This window comes from Hyperolius riggenbachi, chromosome 4 (assembly GCF_040937935.1).
Source record: "Hyperolius riggenbachi isolate aHypRig1 chromosome 4, aHypRig1.pri, whole genome shotgun sequence".
In the NCBI taxonomy this organism is placed as follows: Eukaryota; Metazoa; Chordata; class Amphibia; order Anura; family Hyperoliidae; genus Hyperolius; species Hyperolius riggenbachi.
In genome coordinates, this window is record NC_090649.1 from 192,893,566 (window position 1) to 192,915,212 (window position 21,647).

At 43.7% G+C, this 21,647-nt stretch overlaps 1 protein-coding gene across 2 annotated transcripts in view; it reads left to right on the forward strand.

The window, feature by feature from the left end:
• LOC137571672 (probable cation-transporting ATPase 13A4) overlaps positions 1–21,647 on the forward strand; it is a 134,589-nt gene that overhangs the window by 34,982 nt on the left and 77,960 nt on the right. For both annotated transcript variants that reach the window (XM_068281168.1, XM_068281169.1), the window contains exons 2-5: positions 3,299–3,472; positions 4,760–4,903; positions 6,890–6,960; positions 16,598–16,678. In XM_068281168.1, coding sequence (XP_068137269.1) covers positions 3,299–3,472; positions 4,760–4,903; positions 6,890–6,960; positions 16,598–16,678 — 470 coding nt within the window. The remainder of the gene's footprint in view (positions 1–3,298; positions 3,473–4,759; positions 4,904–6,889; positions 6,961–16,597; positions 16,679–21,647) is intronic.

Here is a 21,647-nt window from a genome sequence, read left to right on the forward strand (position 1 = left end):
GGGTCTAACACCTGGAGGGGGGCATGGCGGAGTGGGATACATGCCCAAAGTCCCCGGGAAAAATCCAGATTTGACGCACAGCAGCGTTTTAAGGGCAGAAATCACATTTTATTGCTAAATTGCAGGCCTAACGTGCTTTAAAACATCGTGCATATGTATACATCAATCAGGTAGTGCAATTAGTATACTGCTTCACTCTGACACACCAAACTCACTGTGTAACGCACCGGTCCGCAAACATCTGTTTGTTTAGTGACGGCCGTGCTGGACTGGTGCGCACCATGGCGAGAGTGCAGGCCATGGCGGATTTCAAGCCAATATGGTCGGGCTGAGGTAGCTCAATGACAGAACAACAGTGACTGAGTGTCCAGCTGATCGAATTTGGTCTATCCACAATGAAGCAATGACCTTATTATCTATCTTCTTGGGTCAGGAGGTGTGCCCCCCAACCCCAACACACTCATATAGCCAGCGGTCATTGCTTCATCGTGCCCTTCACTGCAGCAAGGTAACGATCACAAAGGGGAATTGACACATGTACATGCCTTTTGTTTTGTTGTTGCAGCTGCAGTGCAGCCAGAAAAATTAGGCAGACATGTACATGCACCAGAAAAATTATTATAGCGGCCTTAAAAATTCAGGAATCCGCCTGGAGTCCTGGACCCTGTTTGTGGTGGCGGAAAAGGCAGCCAAGCAGCCTGCAGGCAGAGATGCAGTGTGGGGACTGACTTATTCTTGGGGCAGGCAGTAACACGGAGTTCAGGCAGAGATTCTGTGTGTGGGGACTGACTTAGTCTTCAGGCAGGCCTGACCGTGCTTTGCAGACCACGTGGTCAGATGGACCCTTGACCCAATGCTGTGTGCCAGAGATGACACCACTTGCCTTTCAACATCATGGTGCAGTTTGGGTATCACCTTTTTTGAGAAATAATTGCCGCCTGGTATCTTCCACTGCGGTGTGTGGCTTTGCTTTTGTGTGCTACTTTTCCTCAGGTGGTCATCCCATTGCAGTTTGTGCTTTTTCATCATGTGCCTTCTTAAAGAAGTTGTCCCTACGCGGGTCTTGGTCTTTCCACGGCTCAATTTTTGGTGGCAGAGAGTATAGATGGCATTGCTCTCATCTGAGGCAGACACACACAAAAATGTCCTTACCGCTGAGCCCTGGGGTGATGGCACTTTGGTGGTGGCGGCCGACTGAGTGTTAAGTGGGGTGCCAGAATCAGAGCAGGAGGAGGAAGATATGTTACGCTTCTGTGCGGAAGCTGAGGAAGATGAGGTGTTCTGTCTTAAATAGTCAACTACGACCTGACAATCTTTGGGGTTGATGGCACGCGCCTTCTGAACACTATACTGTTGTCCAGGGCTGCACAAAATCACAACAGCTCGACCTCAAACAGACCTGCCGGGTGGCCTGCCTCTGGGTCTACCTATGCCTCTGCCTCTACCTGTTTTGTCCATATCGGGGGGGATGAAGTGAAAGGTATGCACTAGCCACAAAGATGTGTAAGACCGCACACTAGCGATGTCGGGGAATAGGCGTGCAGCGGATCCACCCCTGTACCCACAGGGTATAGCGTACAATTCCTCCAAGACGATCCAGCACAGCTCTTTTAATCAGAAGATTATTTTATTGGATCATAAAAATACAAACATTAAAGCTGCATAGTGGCCACTATGCAGCTTTAATGTTTGTATTTTTATGATCCAATAAAATAATCTTCTGATTAAAAGAGCTGTGCTGGATCGTCTTGGAGGAAAGGTATGCACTGACTTGACTAATACAATGTGCAGTCACACAGGTGCAGTGAAAGGTATGCAGTGACTGGTATTACAATACAATGTGCTGCTGTCACACAGGTGCAGTTAACAGGTTTGCACGGACTGCTATACTAAACAGCGTGCGGTCACACAGGTGCAGTGAACAGGTATGCAGGGATTGGTATCACAAATGTGCACCTGTCACACAGGTGCAATGACACTGCATGCAGTCATGTAGGTAGGTAGGTGCATTGAACAACAACAGGTGGGTATGCAGTAATTGGTATTACAAATGTGCACCTGTCACACACACAGGTACCGTGAAAAGGTGCAATGACTGGTGGTATTAGCAATGCGTGCGCTCATGTAGGTAGGTAGGTGCACTGAACAGTGAACAGGTGCAGTGATTGGAATTACAAATGTGCAGCTGCCTGTCACACACACACACACACACACACACACACACACACACACACACGTACCGTGAACAGGTGCAATGACACTGCGTTCGGTCACGTAGGTAGGTAGGTGCACTGATCAACAACAGGTGGGTATGCAGTGATTGGTGTTACAAATGTGCACCTGTCACACACACACACAGGTACCGTGAACAGGTGCAATGACTGGTGGTATTAACAATGCGTGCGCTCCCGTAGGTAGGTAGGTAGGTGCACTGAACAGTGAACAGGTGCAGAGATTGGGATTACAAATGTGCAGCTGCCTGTCACACACACAGGTAGTCACTGAATGTGCTGGGCCTGGCAGTGGCACAGTAGGAATTACCACCAAGGGGCTAAAGGCCAGCTGCGACTGACTGACAGGGCTGTATATAATGCAAGTGGGACACACACACACACACACACACACACACACACACACACACACACACACACACACACACACACACACAAAATAGATCACAAGAACAAGATTAGCTCTCAAAAGAGCTGTTGAGGGGTGCTTTTTTTGCAATAAGAATAAGCAAGGAGCAAGCTAACAAGCCTACAAGAGCCTAACTAAGCTTTCCCTATGTGAGTCTGCAGCAGCTCTTCCTTCTCTAATTACTGCAGGAACACGAGTGAGTGAAATGCCTGACGCTGCCTGCTTTTTATAAGGGGGGGAGGGGCTCCAGGAAGGAGTGTAGCCTGATTGGCTACAATGTGCCTGCTGACTGTGATGTAGAGGGTCAAAGTTGACCCTAATTTATGGTCGAACCGCCATAAAGTTCGCGTTCGATCGCGAACGCGAACCACCGAAGTTCACGCGAATAAGTTCGCGGTCGAACCGTTCGGGCCATCTCTAGTTTACATTCATTGAAGTACTGATGCTGAATTGCTTGACACCTTCCAGTATCGCTCCAGATATAGCATTATGGTTGTTGTAGCTATAAATTGAGAACTGCTGTTGGTCTTTTACGTTTTTCCAGAGACGGGATGGTGTGAAATGCAATTTAGTCGTTTGACCCACTGTACTGTAGAAAAGTTTTGTTACACTAACATTTATATTGAATACATGTTTTTGCAATCTGTTTTGTCCCCAGGAAATTTTTGGCTACAGAATCAGCATTGCTTGGATTATCCTGTGCATAATTGGGTATATCGTATCTGGTGGGATTCTTCTGCTGCTGTTTTATTGGAAACCCGAGTGGAGTGTTTGGGCAAATTGTGTACCATCTTCTCTGGAGAAAGCCAATGTGGTTTTACTGAGAACAACTGTAAGTAGCTCTTTGTGTTTTTATTCTGTGCACAATGCTGCAAAGAACTGAAAACCTTTATAACCTATTTTCTGAGACCATGGCCACAATGTATGTATAGGGTTACTGCAGTAGAATCTCTTTATAGTAAATGCCAAGGGACCAGGAAAAGTAGTTTACTCTATCATAATTGTTCATACATTATATATTTATACAGATTTGCTGGGACCTGAGGACTGAGTTTACTATATCCAGAGATTTACAATATCAGAGTTTACTATAATGAGATTCTACTGTATTTCTGTAAGTTGAAAGTCTTAAAGAGGCTCTGAAGCGAGTCTAAACCTGCGTTTTGAACTTCTATTTATGTAAAGCTAAAATGCCGCATCCCTGTGGCAAAACGAGGGGTTTATACCCCCAAATCCCCTTGTCTAATTGCGGGGAGCGCTTCCTGCTTGAGGCTGAGCTTAGGGCTGTAGCTCTGCCTCTTCGCGCATCAATCCCCGCTGATCGCCGCCTCTCCCCGCCCCTCACAATCTTCCTTCACTGAAAGGGGCGGGGGAGAGGCAGAGATCCGCAGGCAGATTGACGCAAATAGAGGCAGAGCTGCAGCTCAAAGCTCTGGCTCCATGAGTAGCAAAATTCACAACCAAGAAAGTCGTGGATTTTGCCCTGTGATTTGGGGGGTATAAACCCCTCGTTCTGGCATGGGGATGCAGCGTTTTAGCACTAGCTATAGTGCTTAACATAAATAGAAGTTAAAAACGTGAATTCAGAGTCTCTTTACAGAGACACTGAAGCGAAAAAAAAATTATGATATAATGATTTGTATGTGTAGTACAGCTAAGAAATTAAACATTAGGATCAGAGACATAAGTCTAATTGTTTCCAGTACAGGAAGAGTTAAGAAACTCCAGTTGTTATCTCTATGCAAAAAAAGCCAATTAAGTTCTAAGATTTTCGCAGAGAGGACTGTCTTCTGAAGTTTATTATCTGAACTGTCAGTGAAGAATTTTCTCTTTCTCTGCCAGAGAACAGGTCAACAGTTCACAAGACAGCTCAGAAAAATCATTTAGAATGTGGAGTAGTACGTAAACTTCAAATATTAAAGAATGATGCAATGTTATAAAACACACTATATAACTGAAAATAAAAATATGAGAATATTTTCTTTGCTACTAATCTTCTAGTAATTATCCGTACTACACAACCAATTCATTATATCATTTTTTTTTTTTTTGCTTCAGTGTCTCTTTAAGTCTTGTGTCAATTCACTGGTCTCATGTAAATTTACATAATTTAATCTAGGATGAAAGAAAGAAATACACTAGGAAGAAAGTGCGCTGGATTACTTTGGATGAATTTAAAGACTCTTTCAGTGGGTCTGAATGTGCTGCTATGTCTGATGAAAATTCCATAGTGAACAGAGCTATAAGAAGACCAGATCTTAAAGTAAGTTATTGTAGCAAATCTATCTTCATTGTTGCATCCTCAACAATAAACTTAGCACTGAAATACTAATATAGTGTTAATATAGTACATTGGACTGATCCTAACTAGTCTACACTGCTATTATTTCTCTCTCATGTGTTTCTCCCGTTCTTTCTCCATTCTTCCATTTTCTTTTCTCTGTTCCACCCCCCCTCCCCCTTTACTGCTTCCGACAATACAGTTAATAATAACGCTGCATCTGCCTGTTACAAACAATGATGCAAACTTCTGCACTTCAGGCTATGGAATGAGGCTTTCCGGTTCTGTGCTTCTTTGAGACAACTAGTTAAAAATAAGGAATACCCAGATAGCTCATGGTCACCCAGAACCACAAGGAAGGTATAATAGACTAAAAGAGACCAGAAAGTCCTTTATTAAAAAGCAGTGCTCAATGTAATTTTGCCTTCTTAGAACAGAAGGTATTTGTGATAATTTAGTCTTACGTGAGCAACTGTGGTTTCCCATGATGCATCACTCCCCAATATGCAAACCCTCTATTTATTTGCCCCTGAAAGCCAGGCACACATCCAGAACCGCTGGTGTATAGCGAGCCTGTAGCTAATACATTTTTGCAGAGCCACATCAACTCAACATGTGTACAACCTGTTTCGGACTTAAATTAATTAAAAATAAATAACAAAATAAAATAAATAATCTCCTAATGTAATAAACGATCATTCTCTTTCAGATTTGAGAGTTTACATTTTTATTTATTTGCAACCATGATGACAAAATGCAATTCAGAGTACCTTATAATCATGTGTTCCTGTACTGAGAATTTTGCTACAAAAAGCCAGAAGTAAAATGTTAGAATCTTGCTGTATCACCTTCAGGTTTGCTGAGATAAGTTCTGCATTGAAAATGTTAAAGGGGTGCCTAAAGTACATATGCACACAAACATATAGTATATAATATACATTTGTGTCAGAGTAAAATACACTGGATAGGAAATATTGCATAAACAGCTATAACTTGCAGTAGGTATTATAATTCTGATGGCTATGAAACTCTTTGGGTCGGCTTTTGGACTAGTGCATCACCTCAAAGCTTCCTTTCTATCAAAGCACACCTTCAAAGGCAGTAGAACAGTCCAACTGTTGGAATAGTGGGCAGACTGGCATCTTTGCTCTAAGCTTTGCGAGGAAGTGCAGCACGGTGGCATGGCGGTTGGAGATGGCCCAAATGGTTCGACCGCGAACCGATTTGCGTGAACTTCGATGGTTGATTGTTGATATGCGAGTTCGACCCGCCCCCTATACTACATCATTAGGGTCTACATCACAGTCAGCAGACACAGGGTAGCCAATCAGTCTACCCTCCCTCCTGGAGCCCCCCTTATAAAAGGCAGGCAGCACCAGCCATTACAGTCACTCGTGTGCCTGCAGTAATTAGAGAAGGGAGAGCTGCTGCAGAGAGACATATGGAAAGCTTAGTTAGGCTTGTTAGCTTGCTCCTTGCTGATTCTTATTGCTAAAAAGCACCCCTCAACAGCTCTTTTGAGAGCTAATGTTGTTCTTGTGATCTATTTTTTTTTGTGTGTGTCCCACTCCCACAGACACTTGCATATACAGCCCTGTCAGTCAGTCGCAGCTGGCCCTTGGCCCCTTGGTAATTCCTACTGTGCCACTGCCAGGCCCAGCACATTCAGTGACTACCTGTGTGTGTGAGACAGCTGCACATTTGTAATACCAATCACTGCATACCTGTAACCTGTTCAGTGCACCTATGTGACCGAAAGCAGAATCGGTGCAAAGTACTGAATTGGTAATAACAGTGACAGAATTAATATGAAGAAATGTGTAACAAAATCCAAAACACAAAAGGGTGAAAGAGCCCTGCCCTTGCAAACATTGCGAGCATTACTCAAAATTCGTCACCTGTGATGCCTTTAAAGCACATTGATAAGACTCTTCTGTGCTGAAAACAAAAATTATTTTCCATTTGCAGGTTAAATTTATTAGAGTACAGAAGATTCGATTTGTGTGGGATTTTACTACAAAAGAATTTCAGAAAATTGGGTAAGTGGAAGGGCGTATGGAGAGCTTGAATATTTTACAAGTGAGGATTCTTATATGCACCCAGTATGCAAAACGAAAGTATTGTTCATGAGTTAGTCAACTCTTTAGAACTTTGATACCATGGCATCAATTAACTAAGATCATGCTGGAGGTAATAAGGCAAGAGAAAACGTACCACCACACATCGATCTTGCCTTATTAAGGTGTAGAGATACGTTTTCACAGTGAGAGAGTTATCTTATCACTTCAGTCCTTAAAGGGAAGGTTCAGGGACTATGAAAAAATCGGAACTACTGAGTCTGCGCAGTACAGCCCGGAGGACGTCCGATGACGTCAGCGCGCCGGCGTGGAATGCACAATGGAGCGCAGAAGAGGCCCGACCTGGCCGCCGGCCTGGCCAGGTCGGGTCGGCCACCGGAGACCACCGGGAGCCTGCCGAGCGGCGCCAAGGGCACCTCCTGCCTGCCACGGGCTGGAGGAAGCCCCAGGTAAGTGGATAAGAATTTTTATTTTATTTCATAGTCCCTGAACCTTCCCTTTAAGTTACCTCCCCTGTAGTTATTTTCACATGCAGTTAATTAACAGCCTGTTTAACTTTCTGGAATTATTTTAAGGATTGAAGAGTTAACTTTAAATATCTTTCCTTAACTTAAAGGAGAACTGTAGTGAGAGGTATATGGAGGCTGCCATATTGATTTCCTTTTAGGCTACTTACACACCAGGACGTTGCGTTTAGGGGACGTTATAGGGCACATGACGTGCCCCTAACGCAACGCCTGGTGTTCTCTGATGTGGACGTCAGAGTGAGCCGCGTTATGCAGCTCACTCTGGCGTCCATGATGCCGTGATGCGTACTCTTGGACGCATGCGGCATCACGTGGTCCCGCCCGGCCAATCGCCGCACAGAGCGGCCGCTCCAGGAAGTAAACACTGCACATCACACCGTGCAGTGAATATTAATTAGCCATGTGCCTGGCCGCTCTCCACTCCTCCCCAACACTACTGAGCATGTGCGCACAGTCTAACACGGCTTAGCCGCGCATAACGCACAGCATGCAGCACTCTCAATGGATGTGCTGCATTACAATGTAACACAACGTGGGCACTGTGAACAGCCCATTGATTTTTCATTACTGTGGGGTGGGGCTACGTTACAGGCTGCACTAACATGCGCCTGTAACGTCTTAATGTGAAAGCAGCCTTAAAGTAATACCAGTTGCCTGGCAGCCCTGCTGAGCTATTTGCCTGCAGTAGTGTGAATCACACCAGAAACATGCATGCAGCTAATCTTGTCAGATCTGTCAAAAATGGCAGAAACACCTGGTCTGCTGCATGCTTGTTCAGGATCTAGGGCTAAAAGTATTAGAGGCAGAGGTTCAGCAGGGCAGTCAGGCAACTGGTATTGCTTAAAAGGAAATAAATATGGCAGCCTCCATATACATCCCACTACAGTTCTCCTTTAAAGACAGAAGAGTTAACTTTAGGTTTGCCTGAGGTAAAATGTTTCCTGAATACTACATGCCTTATCACCATGGTGATCACTCTAGAAACGTTATTAAAGACAACAGATAAGCTTAGTGAATTGAGGCCAATGTTTATAAAGTCCATAGAGTGAACTGCCAAAACTAAGCATCAGAAAGCTGCAGATCAACATTTTACTCTTAAGGTGGCCACACACCATACAATTTGTTAAATATCTGTTCAATTTAAGAATTGCAATCAATTTTTCTGACTGATTGTAACATTTTAAATATATGACCAATGTACCACACACCTATGTTCAATTTTTCCCCAATTATGATAAAAATGATTGGAAACTCTGAGAAAATTGCATGGGTGTGTATATTAATAAATTGACAATCTAACACACACCATACAATCTGTAGAGAAATTGAAGAAAAATATCTGGCATTCTGGATAGATAAAAATCGAAAAAAACGGGAAATCCGATCGGATTTTTCAGTCGAATGAAAAAAAAAGCTTTCGATTTTTTAGGGAGATACGATCGTTTTTATCGAATTGCTGTAAAATCGGATCATTTTATTGTATCGTGTGTGGCCACCTTTAGACCATAAACTGGACCAACAGATATATACTATTTGGTTTTCAATGGTTTTTATATTCAGCTAACCTTAATGATAAGACTTACCAAATGAGATACAATTAGTCGTTGGTTATTTTTTCTTGCACAGTACACAGGAAAAACAAACAGAGGGGACCTGAAGATGGATACTTTTAGCTTGAGCGTCTTTTGCATGACACATTGCTAGCATTTCTATTAATTAAAGGGACAGTACTCTTTTTTCTGACCATTACATTACCATCAACATATAAACATATAAGACCCCCATTGCCACTGTTTACACATTACCAAGGGACAACGTATACATCATTGCAACAGGAAAATGTCTGCAACTTCTTATGACTTTTTATGTGTGGCATCATCTTTCCCATCAGGCGCTGAGGGTTCCATTCTGTATTTTTTTCTTCTAGTTTGGTAATGTTGCTTCCAGAACAGCAGTATGAGAAATATTGATTTCTTTTTCTTTTTCACACCAGTATTCACACCAGTATTCAGTAGATCAATAAACTTTAAAAGTCCACTTTCACATTTTCTAGCCGCTTCTGAATTTTAGTATTATCACAACCAGCTCTAGTCTGTCTTTTTACTTGCATCCTTTGACACACCTATATCCTCGGACACCCAGCTTCCACAAATGTAGGTCCTTTGTCCCAACAAGCATTGATGCCAAGGTTCTATATAACAAAAACAATGGATTTCAGCTAATATGTCTGCTACATATCCCAGTACTGAAGGGTGTAATAGAAACAAAGAATTAACGAAAAGGCACTCCAATGTGTAATAAATGCATTATCTTATAGCTTCACAATAGTTAAATTGCTCTTGCTGGAATTATATTTGCTGTGCGGATATACAAAATCATATATGGATAGTTTCAACCATCTTTTTTAAGTCAAACTGAATCACTTTTCTCATAAGAACTCTCTGCATTTATCTCATCATCAGCATACAAATTATCATCAACATTAACATCATAACTACTAATAACATCACCTTTCTGATCATCACACTTTTACAGTGTTACCCAGCATGCCATGGAAAAAATGCATACCAACGCACACTAATGCATACCAACGCATTAAGTGTAAAAGGGCCCTAAATGATCATTACCAACAATGCTCATTGACAGGGCTGTTTCTACCCCCGTGCGGGGCATGCCGCCGCCCGGGGCGCTGTTAGGAGGGGGGCGCTATAATGGAGGGGGGAGCCGGAGCCGCGTGGAGGGCAGCCCGACCTCTCCCTCCCTCTCCCGGGCGCCCTCCGTGCTCCCCCCTCAGATGCAGAGCGAGCAGCCGGGAAGCGCTGTTTGCAACTCACCTGCCTGGCTCCAAGCGCTGCTCTCTCGCCGCTGGTCTGTCTCTTCTCTCTGCATACTGCGGATACACGCGGCTTCCTGTTTAGCCGGAAGCCGCGTGTATCAGCATGTATGCAGAGAGAAGAGACAGACCAGCGGCGAGAGAGCAGCGCTTGGAGCCAGGCAGGTGAGTTGCAAACAGCGCTTCCCGGCTGCTCGCTCTGCATCTGAGGGGGGAGCACGGAGGGCGCCCGGGAGAGGGAGGGAGAGGTCGGGCTGCCCTCCCCGCGGCTCCAGGTCCCCCCTCCACTATAGGGGACAGCTAGCTATCTAACCTATCCTGGGGGCACCTACCTAATCTAACCTATGCTGGGGGCAGCTACCTAATCTAACCTATGCTGGGGGGCACCTACCTAATCTAACCTATACTGGGGGCAGCTACCTATCTAACCTATACTGGGGGGCACCTACTTAATCTAACCTACGCTGGGGGGCACCTACCTAATCCAACATACACTGGGGGGCACCTACCTAATCTAACATACACTGGGGGGCACCTACCTAATCTAACCTATACTGGGGGGCACCTACCTAATCTAACCTACACTGGGGGGCACCTACCTAATCTAACCTACACTGGGGGGCACCTACCTAATCTAACCTACACTGGGGGGCACCTACCTATCTAACCTTCACTGGGGGGCAGCTACCTATCTAACCTTCACTGGGGGGCAGCTACCTATCTAACCTACACTGGGGGGCAACTACCTATCTAATCTATACTGGGGGGGCACCTACCTAATCTAACCTACGCTGGGGGGGCACCTACCTAATCTAACCTACGCTGGGGGGCAGCTACCTATCTAACCTACACTGGGAGGCAGCTACCTAATCTAACCTACACTGGGGGGCAGCTACCTATCTAACCTATACTGGGGGCACTTATTTAACCTGTATTGGGGGCACCTACCTAGCTAGCCTATACAGGTGGCCACTATACTGGCTACCTATATTGCAGGCACCTACCTAAATAACCTGTACTGGGGCACCTACCTATCTAACTTATGCCGGGGGCGCCTGCCTATCTAACCTATACTGGGGGCAACTATACTGGCTACCTATACTGGAGGCACCTACCTGGCTAACCTATAGCGGGGGCAACTATACTGGCTCACCTATGCCTGGCTACCTATACTGGGGTACCTATTCTTGGCTACCTATACTGGGGGGACCTATACTAAGTGCAACTAGACCTGGCTAACATATACTGCGGGCACCCATACCTTGCTCGCGGGGGGGGGGCGCAATTTTTACACCCTCGCCCTGGGTGCATTTTAGCCTAGAAACTGCACTGCTCATTGACTTGCAATTAGCTAATCAGTTCATCTAAAATTAACCAATGATTCATATACAATCAGAATAACATCAAGCCTTGTTAAAGGACATCTAAAGTCAGAGACACATGACTTATAAGCAATTAACTTTTTCACCTGAATATTTTTCTAGTTGATGGAATCAGTTGAAAAGGGCACCTGAGCCGTCTGTATTAAAAAGGCGCCTCCATAGACTTCAATGTTATTTCTGCAAATATCGGCTACAAGGTGGTGAAAAGGGCACTTGAGTTTTCATTCCGGCTACAAGGATTTTGATTCGGCTACAAAAGGACGCCCCTTTGCAGCATAGATTTTTGATTCGGCCACAAAAGGGTGCCCCTTTGTAGCCTAGATGTTTGATTCGGCTACAATGTTTTTAATTTGGCTACAAAAGGGCGCCCCTTTGTAGCCGACATTTTTGATTCGGCTACAAGGTTTTCGGCTACAAGGTGGTTGATTAAGTTATAAGAGGGTGCCCCTTTGTAGCCAAGATTTTTGATTCAGCTACAAGGTTTTTGATTCAGTTATAAAAGGGCGCCGCTTTGTAGCTGAGATTTTTGATTTGGCTTCAAGGTTTTGAATTCGGCTACAAAAGGGCGCCCTTTTATAACCAATATTTTTGATTCAGCTACAAGGTTTGGCTACAAGGTTTATCATTCAGCTACAAAAGGGCACCCTTTTATAGCCCGAGATTTTTGATTTGAGGGTGCAAGAGGGGGGGGGGTGAGGATTAGTCATCACAAGTGTGGGGGGGGGTCTTAGGGTTAGTCAACACTAGGGGGGTCCTAGGTTTAGGCACCACCAGGGGGGATCTTAGGGTTAGGCACCACCGGGGGGGAGGGGGGTTAGGATTAGGCACCACCAGGGGAGGGTTCTGTGTGAGAGTAGGGATACGTTAGGTCATAGTAATCAACAGGGGGGTCTTAGGTTTAGGCAACACCAGGGAGGTCTTAGGGTTAGGCACCACCAAGGGGGTCCTAGAGTTAGGCACCACCAGGGGGGATCTTAGGGTTAGGCACCATCAGGGGGGATCTTGGGGATAGGCACCACTAGGAGAGGGTTCTGTATGAGAGTAGGGATAAGTTAGGTCATAGTAATCAACAGGGGGGTTTTAGGTTTAGGCACCACCAGGGATGAGTTAGGGGTAGACACCACCCGGGGGGGGGGGGGTGTTAGGGTTAGGCACCACCAGGGGGTCTTAGGGTGAAGCACCACCAGGGGGTCATAGGGTTAGGCACCATCAGGGGAGGGTTCTGTGTGAGAGTAGGGAGAAGTTAGGTCATAGTAATGACTTTTCTCAGCTATATCACTTTGTAAACTATATCCAGAGGCCTTTTATAGCCCAGCAAATTTTGCCTATAACATCATCCTTTTTATAAGTAAAAGTAATTTTCAGCTTCACCGGGCTCCCTTTGTAGCCGAATTTGGCATTTCGCCTATACCAGGTGCCCTTTGTAGCCTAATTTGACATTTCGCCTACACCAGGCGCCCTGTTGTTTGTGAATGTGGCATTTCACCTACACCAGACACTCTTTGTAGCTGAATTTAACATTTCGTCCTTTGTAGCCGAATCTGGCTTTTTTTCATCTGTTTCAGGCGCCCTTTTTTCCAGTTGCCCTTTTCAAATGTATGCCTAGTTGATATTTTCACAACTTGTAAAAAAAATTCCTTTTAAACCACCAGCAAGCAAAAAAATACTCAGTATATTTTGATGGCACCTTTTCACCTCTTTTTTGGTACTTTAATTGCAAAGTGCTGAAAATTATCTCCTAGGAGAAAACTTGGGAGAAAAAGTTAATTGCATATGGGCCTTGAAGGCTGACAAATTCATTTCCTTTTAAACAATACCAGTTACCTCAGTCAAATAGCACTGTGGAACTCCTCAGGAAATGTTCAGAACTATTTAAGGAGGATAAACATATCCATACAGCACACGGGTGAATTGCTCTTTACGCATTATGGATGCAATCGTCCTCTAAACTACTTCGGAATGAAAGTAGTTTTAAAGATTACTCAAGGAGTTTCAAAGAGCTATTTGATAGAGCAGGACGAATGGCTACACCCAGAGACGGCACTGACAGGCTGGATGGAGGAACAGGAAGGCTCTATGCTTTCCAGTGCCTTCCCTCTACTCAGGTAAGTATTACACTTGATATTAGTTCAGGTTTAGTTTAACCATAGACCTTGTACAAGCATGCAGATCGGATGTTTCTGACTGAAGTCTGACTAGATTACCTGCATGCTTGTTTCAGGTGTGTAATGCAGACACTAGTGGTGCCAGAAAGATCAGCAGGATGCCAGAAAACTGGCATTGTTTAAAAGGAAATGGATATGTCATCCTCCATATCCGTCTCACTTCAGGTGCTTTAAACTTAACCATCAGTTTTATAGAAACAAACAAGCTACTGAAACAAATTACAAAAAATAAATAAAATCAATTGCTACCATTTTAGAATGATTATAACATTAGAACTCTATCATTTATTCCCAAACTCTAACAACTATGTTTACAGTGCCAGTTATGTCTCATAATTAAGGTCTTTCCCTTGTCTTATTTGGATTTAATAGATAAAGCAGCACAAGTGCAGGTGTAATTAATTAAAGTGGAAGCATAGTCTGGCATAACTTCCAATTAAAAACAAGTCTTTCAACTTATTGAATATGTAATTATCCTAACTGCAAACAGAGTAATGACTGCAGTCAACAAACAAAGTAACCTCACGCGTGAAAACATCACAAAAAAAAAAACACAATCCTCCCCCTGCTCACATTCAGCTACTGTGAAAGGATCCATCTTGCATAATAATGTAATATCCAGTTTAGTCTATAATCATAACACTACTATTTTCAATTTCAAACTTTCTGTGATTTATCACATTGTTTGTCTTTGTAGCTTGCAGACAGAAGCTGTCTCAGGTCGTTATCTACAGCTATTAACCCTTTCAGGCAACAAAAAAATGTGACTGTAGTTCTCTTGTAATAAAAGTTAATATGTCAGTTTGCTGAATGACATATATAATGTTCCAAAAGACAGTTGCAACAGGCATCACTCATGATCAATCCCCAGGAAACACCTGTCTCTCCTCCTAAGAGTGTGGAATAACTGGGTGAGTGAGACCAGAAAATAACAGTCTTGATTTTACACTTGAAGGTCAGCTGTCAGCATCCCAATTGGTCCTTATTCAAAACCGTATAACTACTTTAAATATTAGGAAATTCCCAATCAACCAATCATGGAGTAATTTGCCTTCATGTCAGTAATAAATTACATCAATATTACAAAGTATATATTGTAATTATGACAGAATCTCTTATGATCATGGGTATACTAAGTATTGGGAAGCCAAATATCAATATTTTGGGTCATAAGCTGTACAAATGGATTAATATCGAAGTGCTTGCTACATAACAATGAATGATCATTGAGATGCAATAATTTATTCTTGCATTCAATTGATTGTAAATTATTTTCAGCTTGAATGTGTACCAATGAATAACCAATAACTTCCTGTCAAATGTTATTGGTCCCTGTTCAAGCTGCTTTACATTGACATTTGAATGCAAGGATACCTTGTATGCATTTCATTAATCATCCCCTCTTAACCTCTGTTTATTACCACAACAAAATGGTCAGACCCTAATAATATAAGAATCAGTGTGTTGTTTGTTATTTCCTTAATAATAAATAGACCTAACTTCAAGTTAAAGTTCATTTATTATTAGTTGAATGATCTAGTAGGGCAAGACAAGTGTTTTACATAGCATTCACTTCAACTAGCCTCAATCAGCTAAAATAAAGGACCACTAATGCAAAACAAAAAACAAAAAAACAGACATACACATAAGAGGTACATTTGTCCCAAAGTCAAATGCACTATGAATTACTTTTTGAATAACTTACATTAGGAAGTATAAATGTCAAGAATCTGACTGGTTTAGACTGTTCAATCTATTCATAGTATTAATAATCTGTTGGCTCTTATACTACATGAAAGTGGTAAAATTGGCCAGTCATTGGCCAATCAAAATCGGTTGTGTATATACACCCTTAGGAATGCTGGCCATAATCGTTGCATAGATCCTTTCTGGAGAGCGCTTCTGTAAAGAATAAGGGAAATACTGATAATCCCTCATAAGGAGATGGACTAGTCTAAAACCAGTCCAATTTTTCAGCTTTTTACTTCTTACTGTTAGCAACGACATAGGAAAAATACATTTACAGTGCATTTGACTAAATTGTGTGTCTTACACTGTATGCATGTGTTTACATGTATTCTAATTTTACATTTTTTAGTGAAGGTGATCCTTAGAGGACAACTGATGTGAGAAGGCTATGGAGGTTGCCATATTTATTTCCTTTTATGCAATACTTGGATATCCTGATGATCCTCTGCCTCTAATATGTTTATCCATAGACCCTGAACAAGCTTGCAGCAGATCAGCTGTTTCTGCCATAATTGTCAGATCTGACAAGATTAGCTGCATGCTTGTTTTTGGTGTTATTTAGACACTACTGCAGCCAGATAGATCAGCAGGGCTGCCAGGCAACTGGTATTGTTTAAAAGGAAATAAATATGGCATCCCCCATTTCCCTCTCACTTCAGTTGTCCTTTAGATACATTATATTTCAAAGAGCTCAAATTACAGTTAAAAAGACATGTGACAATCTTGGTGCACAATTTCAGTAATGGTCATTCAGTCATTCAGTAAATCAGTCAATGCAGTCAAAGATATTTGGCTTTACTACAATTGGCTCATGTATGAGACTTTCTGCTTGCCTGGTACAGGTAACAGGACTCTGCACAGCTCTGAAGCTTTTTACATTTCTTATTTAATATGTCTGAATATGTAAAATCTGCTAGGCTACAATTGTGTGTGACATTTCAGAACTTTGGAGGAAGATCATTCCTGCCACAGCATACATTCAAAGTATGGACTTGGTCTAACAAAAGAAGAGCAAGACAGGAGGTAAGTGCCCTACCAGTATGCTTCTTCTAAGAACTATAGTCAAGTAAAAAAGTAGCCCAGCAGACCATAACATTACTGTAGTGGCAATCATTGCAACAACACATTTTAATAACAAAAGTGATAAAGTCCAACGTCGGCTAGCACACTAGAAGTTTTTTGAAAGAGTGTTTATTCATCAATGTATTTGTCAACACAAGATTTGACACTTGTTTTGGGGCAAAGCGGGGTCCCCTTCATCAAAAAGTGCAGACCCCCCTCGGCCCCAAAACAATTGGCAAATCTTGTGTTGACAAATGCATTGAGGAAGAAAACACTCTTGCAAATAACTTCTGGTGTGCTAGCCGACGTTGGACTTCATCACTTTTCTTATAAATTGGCCCCTTAACCACTTGACGATCAGGGATGTTTTGCCTGATCTGTGCTGTGTGGGCTCTCCAGCCCGCTGCACAGATCAGGATTATGCCAGGGCGATCAGACTTACCCCCTTTTTTCCCCACTAGGGGGATGTCCTGCTGGGGGGTCTGATTGCCGCTGGCTTGCTGCGCTTTGCGGGGGGGCTCTTCAAAGCCCCCCTCCGCAGCGTTTTCTGTGCTCCCTCCCTCTCCCTCCCTACCTCTTCCTCCTCCGTCCTGCGCATTGTAGGATAGGCTTCAGCCTATCATATGCCGGTGATCCCCGGCCAATCAGAGGCCGGGGATCGCCGATCTGCCTTACGGCGCTTGTGCGCATCAGCGGCGTATCATGTAAACAGAGGGGATTTTTTTCCCCGTGTGTTTACATTTTGCCGGTGAGCCGCGATCTCCGGCTGTTCACGGAGACACCCTCCATGAACGGACATGGAAAGGCCGCTCGAACGAGCGGCCGTTTCCATGGAAACCCGCAGACGACCAGTTTACGCCAATCGGCGTTAGCTGGTCGTCAAGAGGTTAAAGTGAATCTCCGGACTAAAAATCTGCTCAGCAGAACTGAAAAGGCTTGGTGTTTCTTTAACAGTTTCACAGCATCAAAACTTTGTTTTTCTTACTAAAGCATCGTTTTTAGATGCATTTTTAGCTAAGCTCCACCCATCAAAGAAAAAAAGCCTGGGCTTTTTTCCCCTGATGCTGTGCAGACCATGATGGGATTTCCTATGTTGTTATTCACGTTGCCTAGCAACTGGAGAGGTGCTCAGGACACAGGACAGTTGGAACTGTGTCTCATGCTCCCTGTCACGTCCTTTCAACCAAAAAGATGGCTGCCATCATGAAATCAAACATTTGCCTGTTCTTTTAAAACAGTGTGGGTAAGAGATTATAGTTACATAGTTACATAGTTATTTTGGTTGAAAAAAGACATACGTCCATCGAGTTCAACCAGTACAAAGTACAACTCCAGCCTGCTCCCTCACATATCCCTGTATATTACCTATCTATTTTAATTAACATACCTAATGTAACTTAATGACAGTATGTTTGTTTAGGCTGGAGTTTCTCTTTAAGCTTTACAATTTGTTGTTGCAATGCTTGCCGACCTTGGACTTCTTTATATATTGGATGTAACTTTTCATCCTGGCTATGCACCCAACAATTGACGGACGGTAAGGTGTGCCTCTCCCAAAACTCTCCATTGTATAAGAAAAGTGATGATTAGAAAAAAAAAGATCTCCACCTCTGTTTATCTACTTTTTAAACCCTGATCAAGCATTTATATTGTTCCATTATCATTGTGGGAACAAGTTGTATTCACTGGCTATAAAGCAATACAAAGTGGAAAACTCCCACTACATTAAAGGATACCTGAAGTGAGAGGGATATGGAGACTGAAATATTTATTTCCTTTTGAATTATGCAGATTGCCTTGCTGTCCTGCTGATTTTCTGCCTCTAATACTTTTACCATGGACCCTGAACAGCCATGCAGATCTGATGGTTGATTAAAGTTTGGCTGAATTTGTTGCATGCTTGTTTCAGGTGGCAGACACTATTGATGACTGAAAGATCAGCAGGATACCAGGCAACCGGTATTGTTTGAAAGAAAATATATGTCAGCTTCCATATCCCTTTTACTTCAGGTGTCCTTAAATTTTCCTAAAGTGTCCTTAATTGGAAAATGAAAAGGAGGGCCTAGTAGTTCGTCTCTACAGCGGAGAAGAAGCAACATCGAAATTATGTCTGGCCGAGGAAAGGGCGGGAAGGGACTTGGGAAAGGAGGCACCAAGCGGCACAGGAAGGTGCTCCGGGGTAACATCCAGGGCAGCACTAAGCCCGCCGCCTGGCCCGCAGAGGGGGTGTCAAGCGCATCTCAGGCCTCATCTCTCACTTACCAAGAAAGGTTACATAAACTAAGTTTATTTAGTCTAGAGAAAAGAAGCCTTAGAGGGGATCTAGTTAACAACATGTATAAATACATCAGAGGGCAATATAAAAGCTTGGCGGATGAGCTTTCTGTCCCTAGGCCTTCTCAAAGGACTAGAGGAAAGGGTTTTTTACAGTAAGAGTGATTAAGATGTGGAATGCATTGCCATAGAGGGCAAATTCTATACCTGCATTTAAAGGGGGCTTAAAGAGAACCTGTACTGAGTAAAAATATTTAAAATAAACACATGAGGTAACTTCAAATGAACATTAAATAGTTACCTTACCATCAGTTCCTCTCAGAAGCTCATCATTTTCTTCTGACAATAATCCCTTCCAGTTCTGACAATATTTTGTCAGATCTGAAATATATCCGTTGCTGTCAGTTATTTATCAGCTGCTGTCAGTTATAGCTGAGTGGACAACTGATATGCCAGTAATGTCCGTGTTTCCCTATGGCTCAAGTGGACGATGTTACAGTTTAACAGTGTGCTGACCAGAAAGCTGTTATGGGGTAATGGCCATTTTCAAAATAAAGGACGGAGACTTCCATTGATCACAGTGGACATACAGGATGCGGGAGAGGAGAAAGAGATTGAGGAGTAGACTACACAGGAGGCAAGTATGACTTGTGTATGCTTATTTTGACTTTTAATTTTCAGTTCAGGTTTTCTTTAAATGCTTTCCTTGCATTGCAAGACATACATGGCTATAATTACTAGGTAGTGCCCAGTGATGTTGGTCCAGGGATGTTATCTGATTGGTATCTGGAGTCGGGAAGGAATTTTTCCCTTTTGGGGCTAATTGGACCATGCCTTGTAAGCATGGGCGTCCGCAGAAATGTTTCCAGGGGGGGGCAAGAAGGGGAGGAAGAAGTGGTGCGGCGCGCGCAGCGCGCCGCGCCGAAAATGTTGGAGAAGTTGTGCGGCGCGCTTAGCGCGCCGCGCCGAAAAATGGGTGTGGCCATGGACCAGAATGTGGGTGTGGTCATGGGTGGAGACAAATTTACATGAACTTAGCAATGTGGAACATCAGATTAGGACAGTGGTGGGGGACCTTTTGGAGGCCGAGTGCCCAAACTGCAACCCAAAAGTCACTTATCTATCGCAAAGTGGCAACAGCAATTTAAACTAAATACAAATGTTTTAACTCATACATGAACATTATGGAAAATCCAAGTTGAAAATAAACTGTGAAGATAAATAACTTCATCCATCCTACTCCTGAAAAATATACTCTTTTTTTAGAACCTCCCAGTTTTATTTTTTGTTTTAAAAAGCTAAAAAAGTAGGTTTAATGCTATTTTCTCTTATGATGATGATTCAGCTTTTCTCATAGTCTCGCTGTTAGCAATCATGAGGCCCCCAACAAGACAAATCGGCAATCCTGAGGGCCCCAACAAGACAAATTCAGCAATTATGAGGCCCCCAACAAGACAAATTCAGCAATCATGAGGCCCCCAACAAGACAAATTCAGCAATCATGAGGCCCCCATCAAGACAAATTCAGCAATTATGAGGCCCCCAACAAGACAAATTCACCAATCATGAGGCCCCCAACAAGACAAATTCAGCAATTATGAGGCCCCCAACAAGACAAATTCAGTAACCATGAGGCAATTATTATCATGTCACTTCGGGTATCCTTTAATATGGTAGACACCTCTCACCTGGCTTCTGAATTCTCCTCTACTGGCTGCTGTGCCTGGCTGGCCTGGCAATACTGTTTTTGGCTGGATTGGGGGTGATGTGTGGGCTGTGGCCTGGCTGGCAGTGATGCTGTGGCTGAACTGGCTGTCGGTGATGCTAGGCTATGCTTGGCTGGTTGAAGTAAATGCTGGCCTGACTGGTGGTGATGCTGTGGCCTTTTTGACAGTGATTCTGGGCTGGTTGGCTGGTGGTGATGCTGGGCTGGCTGGCCTTGATAGTTTAGGTAGTGACAGGTGCCCCCTAGTTTAGGTAGTGCCAGGAGCCCCCCAGTTTAGGTAGTGACAGGGCCCCACAGTTCAGGTAGTGAGAGGAGCCCCAACCCCCAGTCCTTTTAGAGACAGGTGTCCCCCAGTTCAGTTAGTGACAGGTACCCCCCCCCCCCCCCCATTTAGGTAGTGACAGGTACCCCCCAGTTTAGGTAGTGACAGGTACCCCCCAGTTCAGGTAGTGACAGGAGCCCACAAGTTCAGTTAGTGGCAGGTACCCCCAGTTTAGGTAGTGCCAGGAGCCACCCAGTGTATGCAGTGACAGGTGCCCCCCAGTTCAGGAAGTGACAGGGACCCCCCAGTGTATGTAGTGACAGGAGCCCCTAGTTTAGGTAGTGACAGGTGCCCCCCAGTTTAGGTAGTGACAGAAGCACCCCAGTTCAGGTAGTGACAGGGGGGGCAGAACTAACCACAGCACAGCAGTAGGTACAAAGACAGACAGTTTCCCTGTACTCCACCCCTATTTCCCCTCCCCCCTTGTAATCAGTTGCAGATTGGCCTGCCGCCCGACTCATTTGCAGTCTGCACATGACACAGTCCCTCCCTGGCCATGCCCGCCTCCTTGCTGACATTACAGACAGACAGTCTAAGGGCCTGTTTCCACTACACACAGATTCAATATCTGGATGCAGAAAAACTGACTCCAATGAATGCCTATAGGC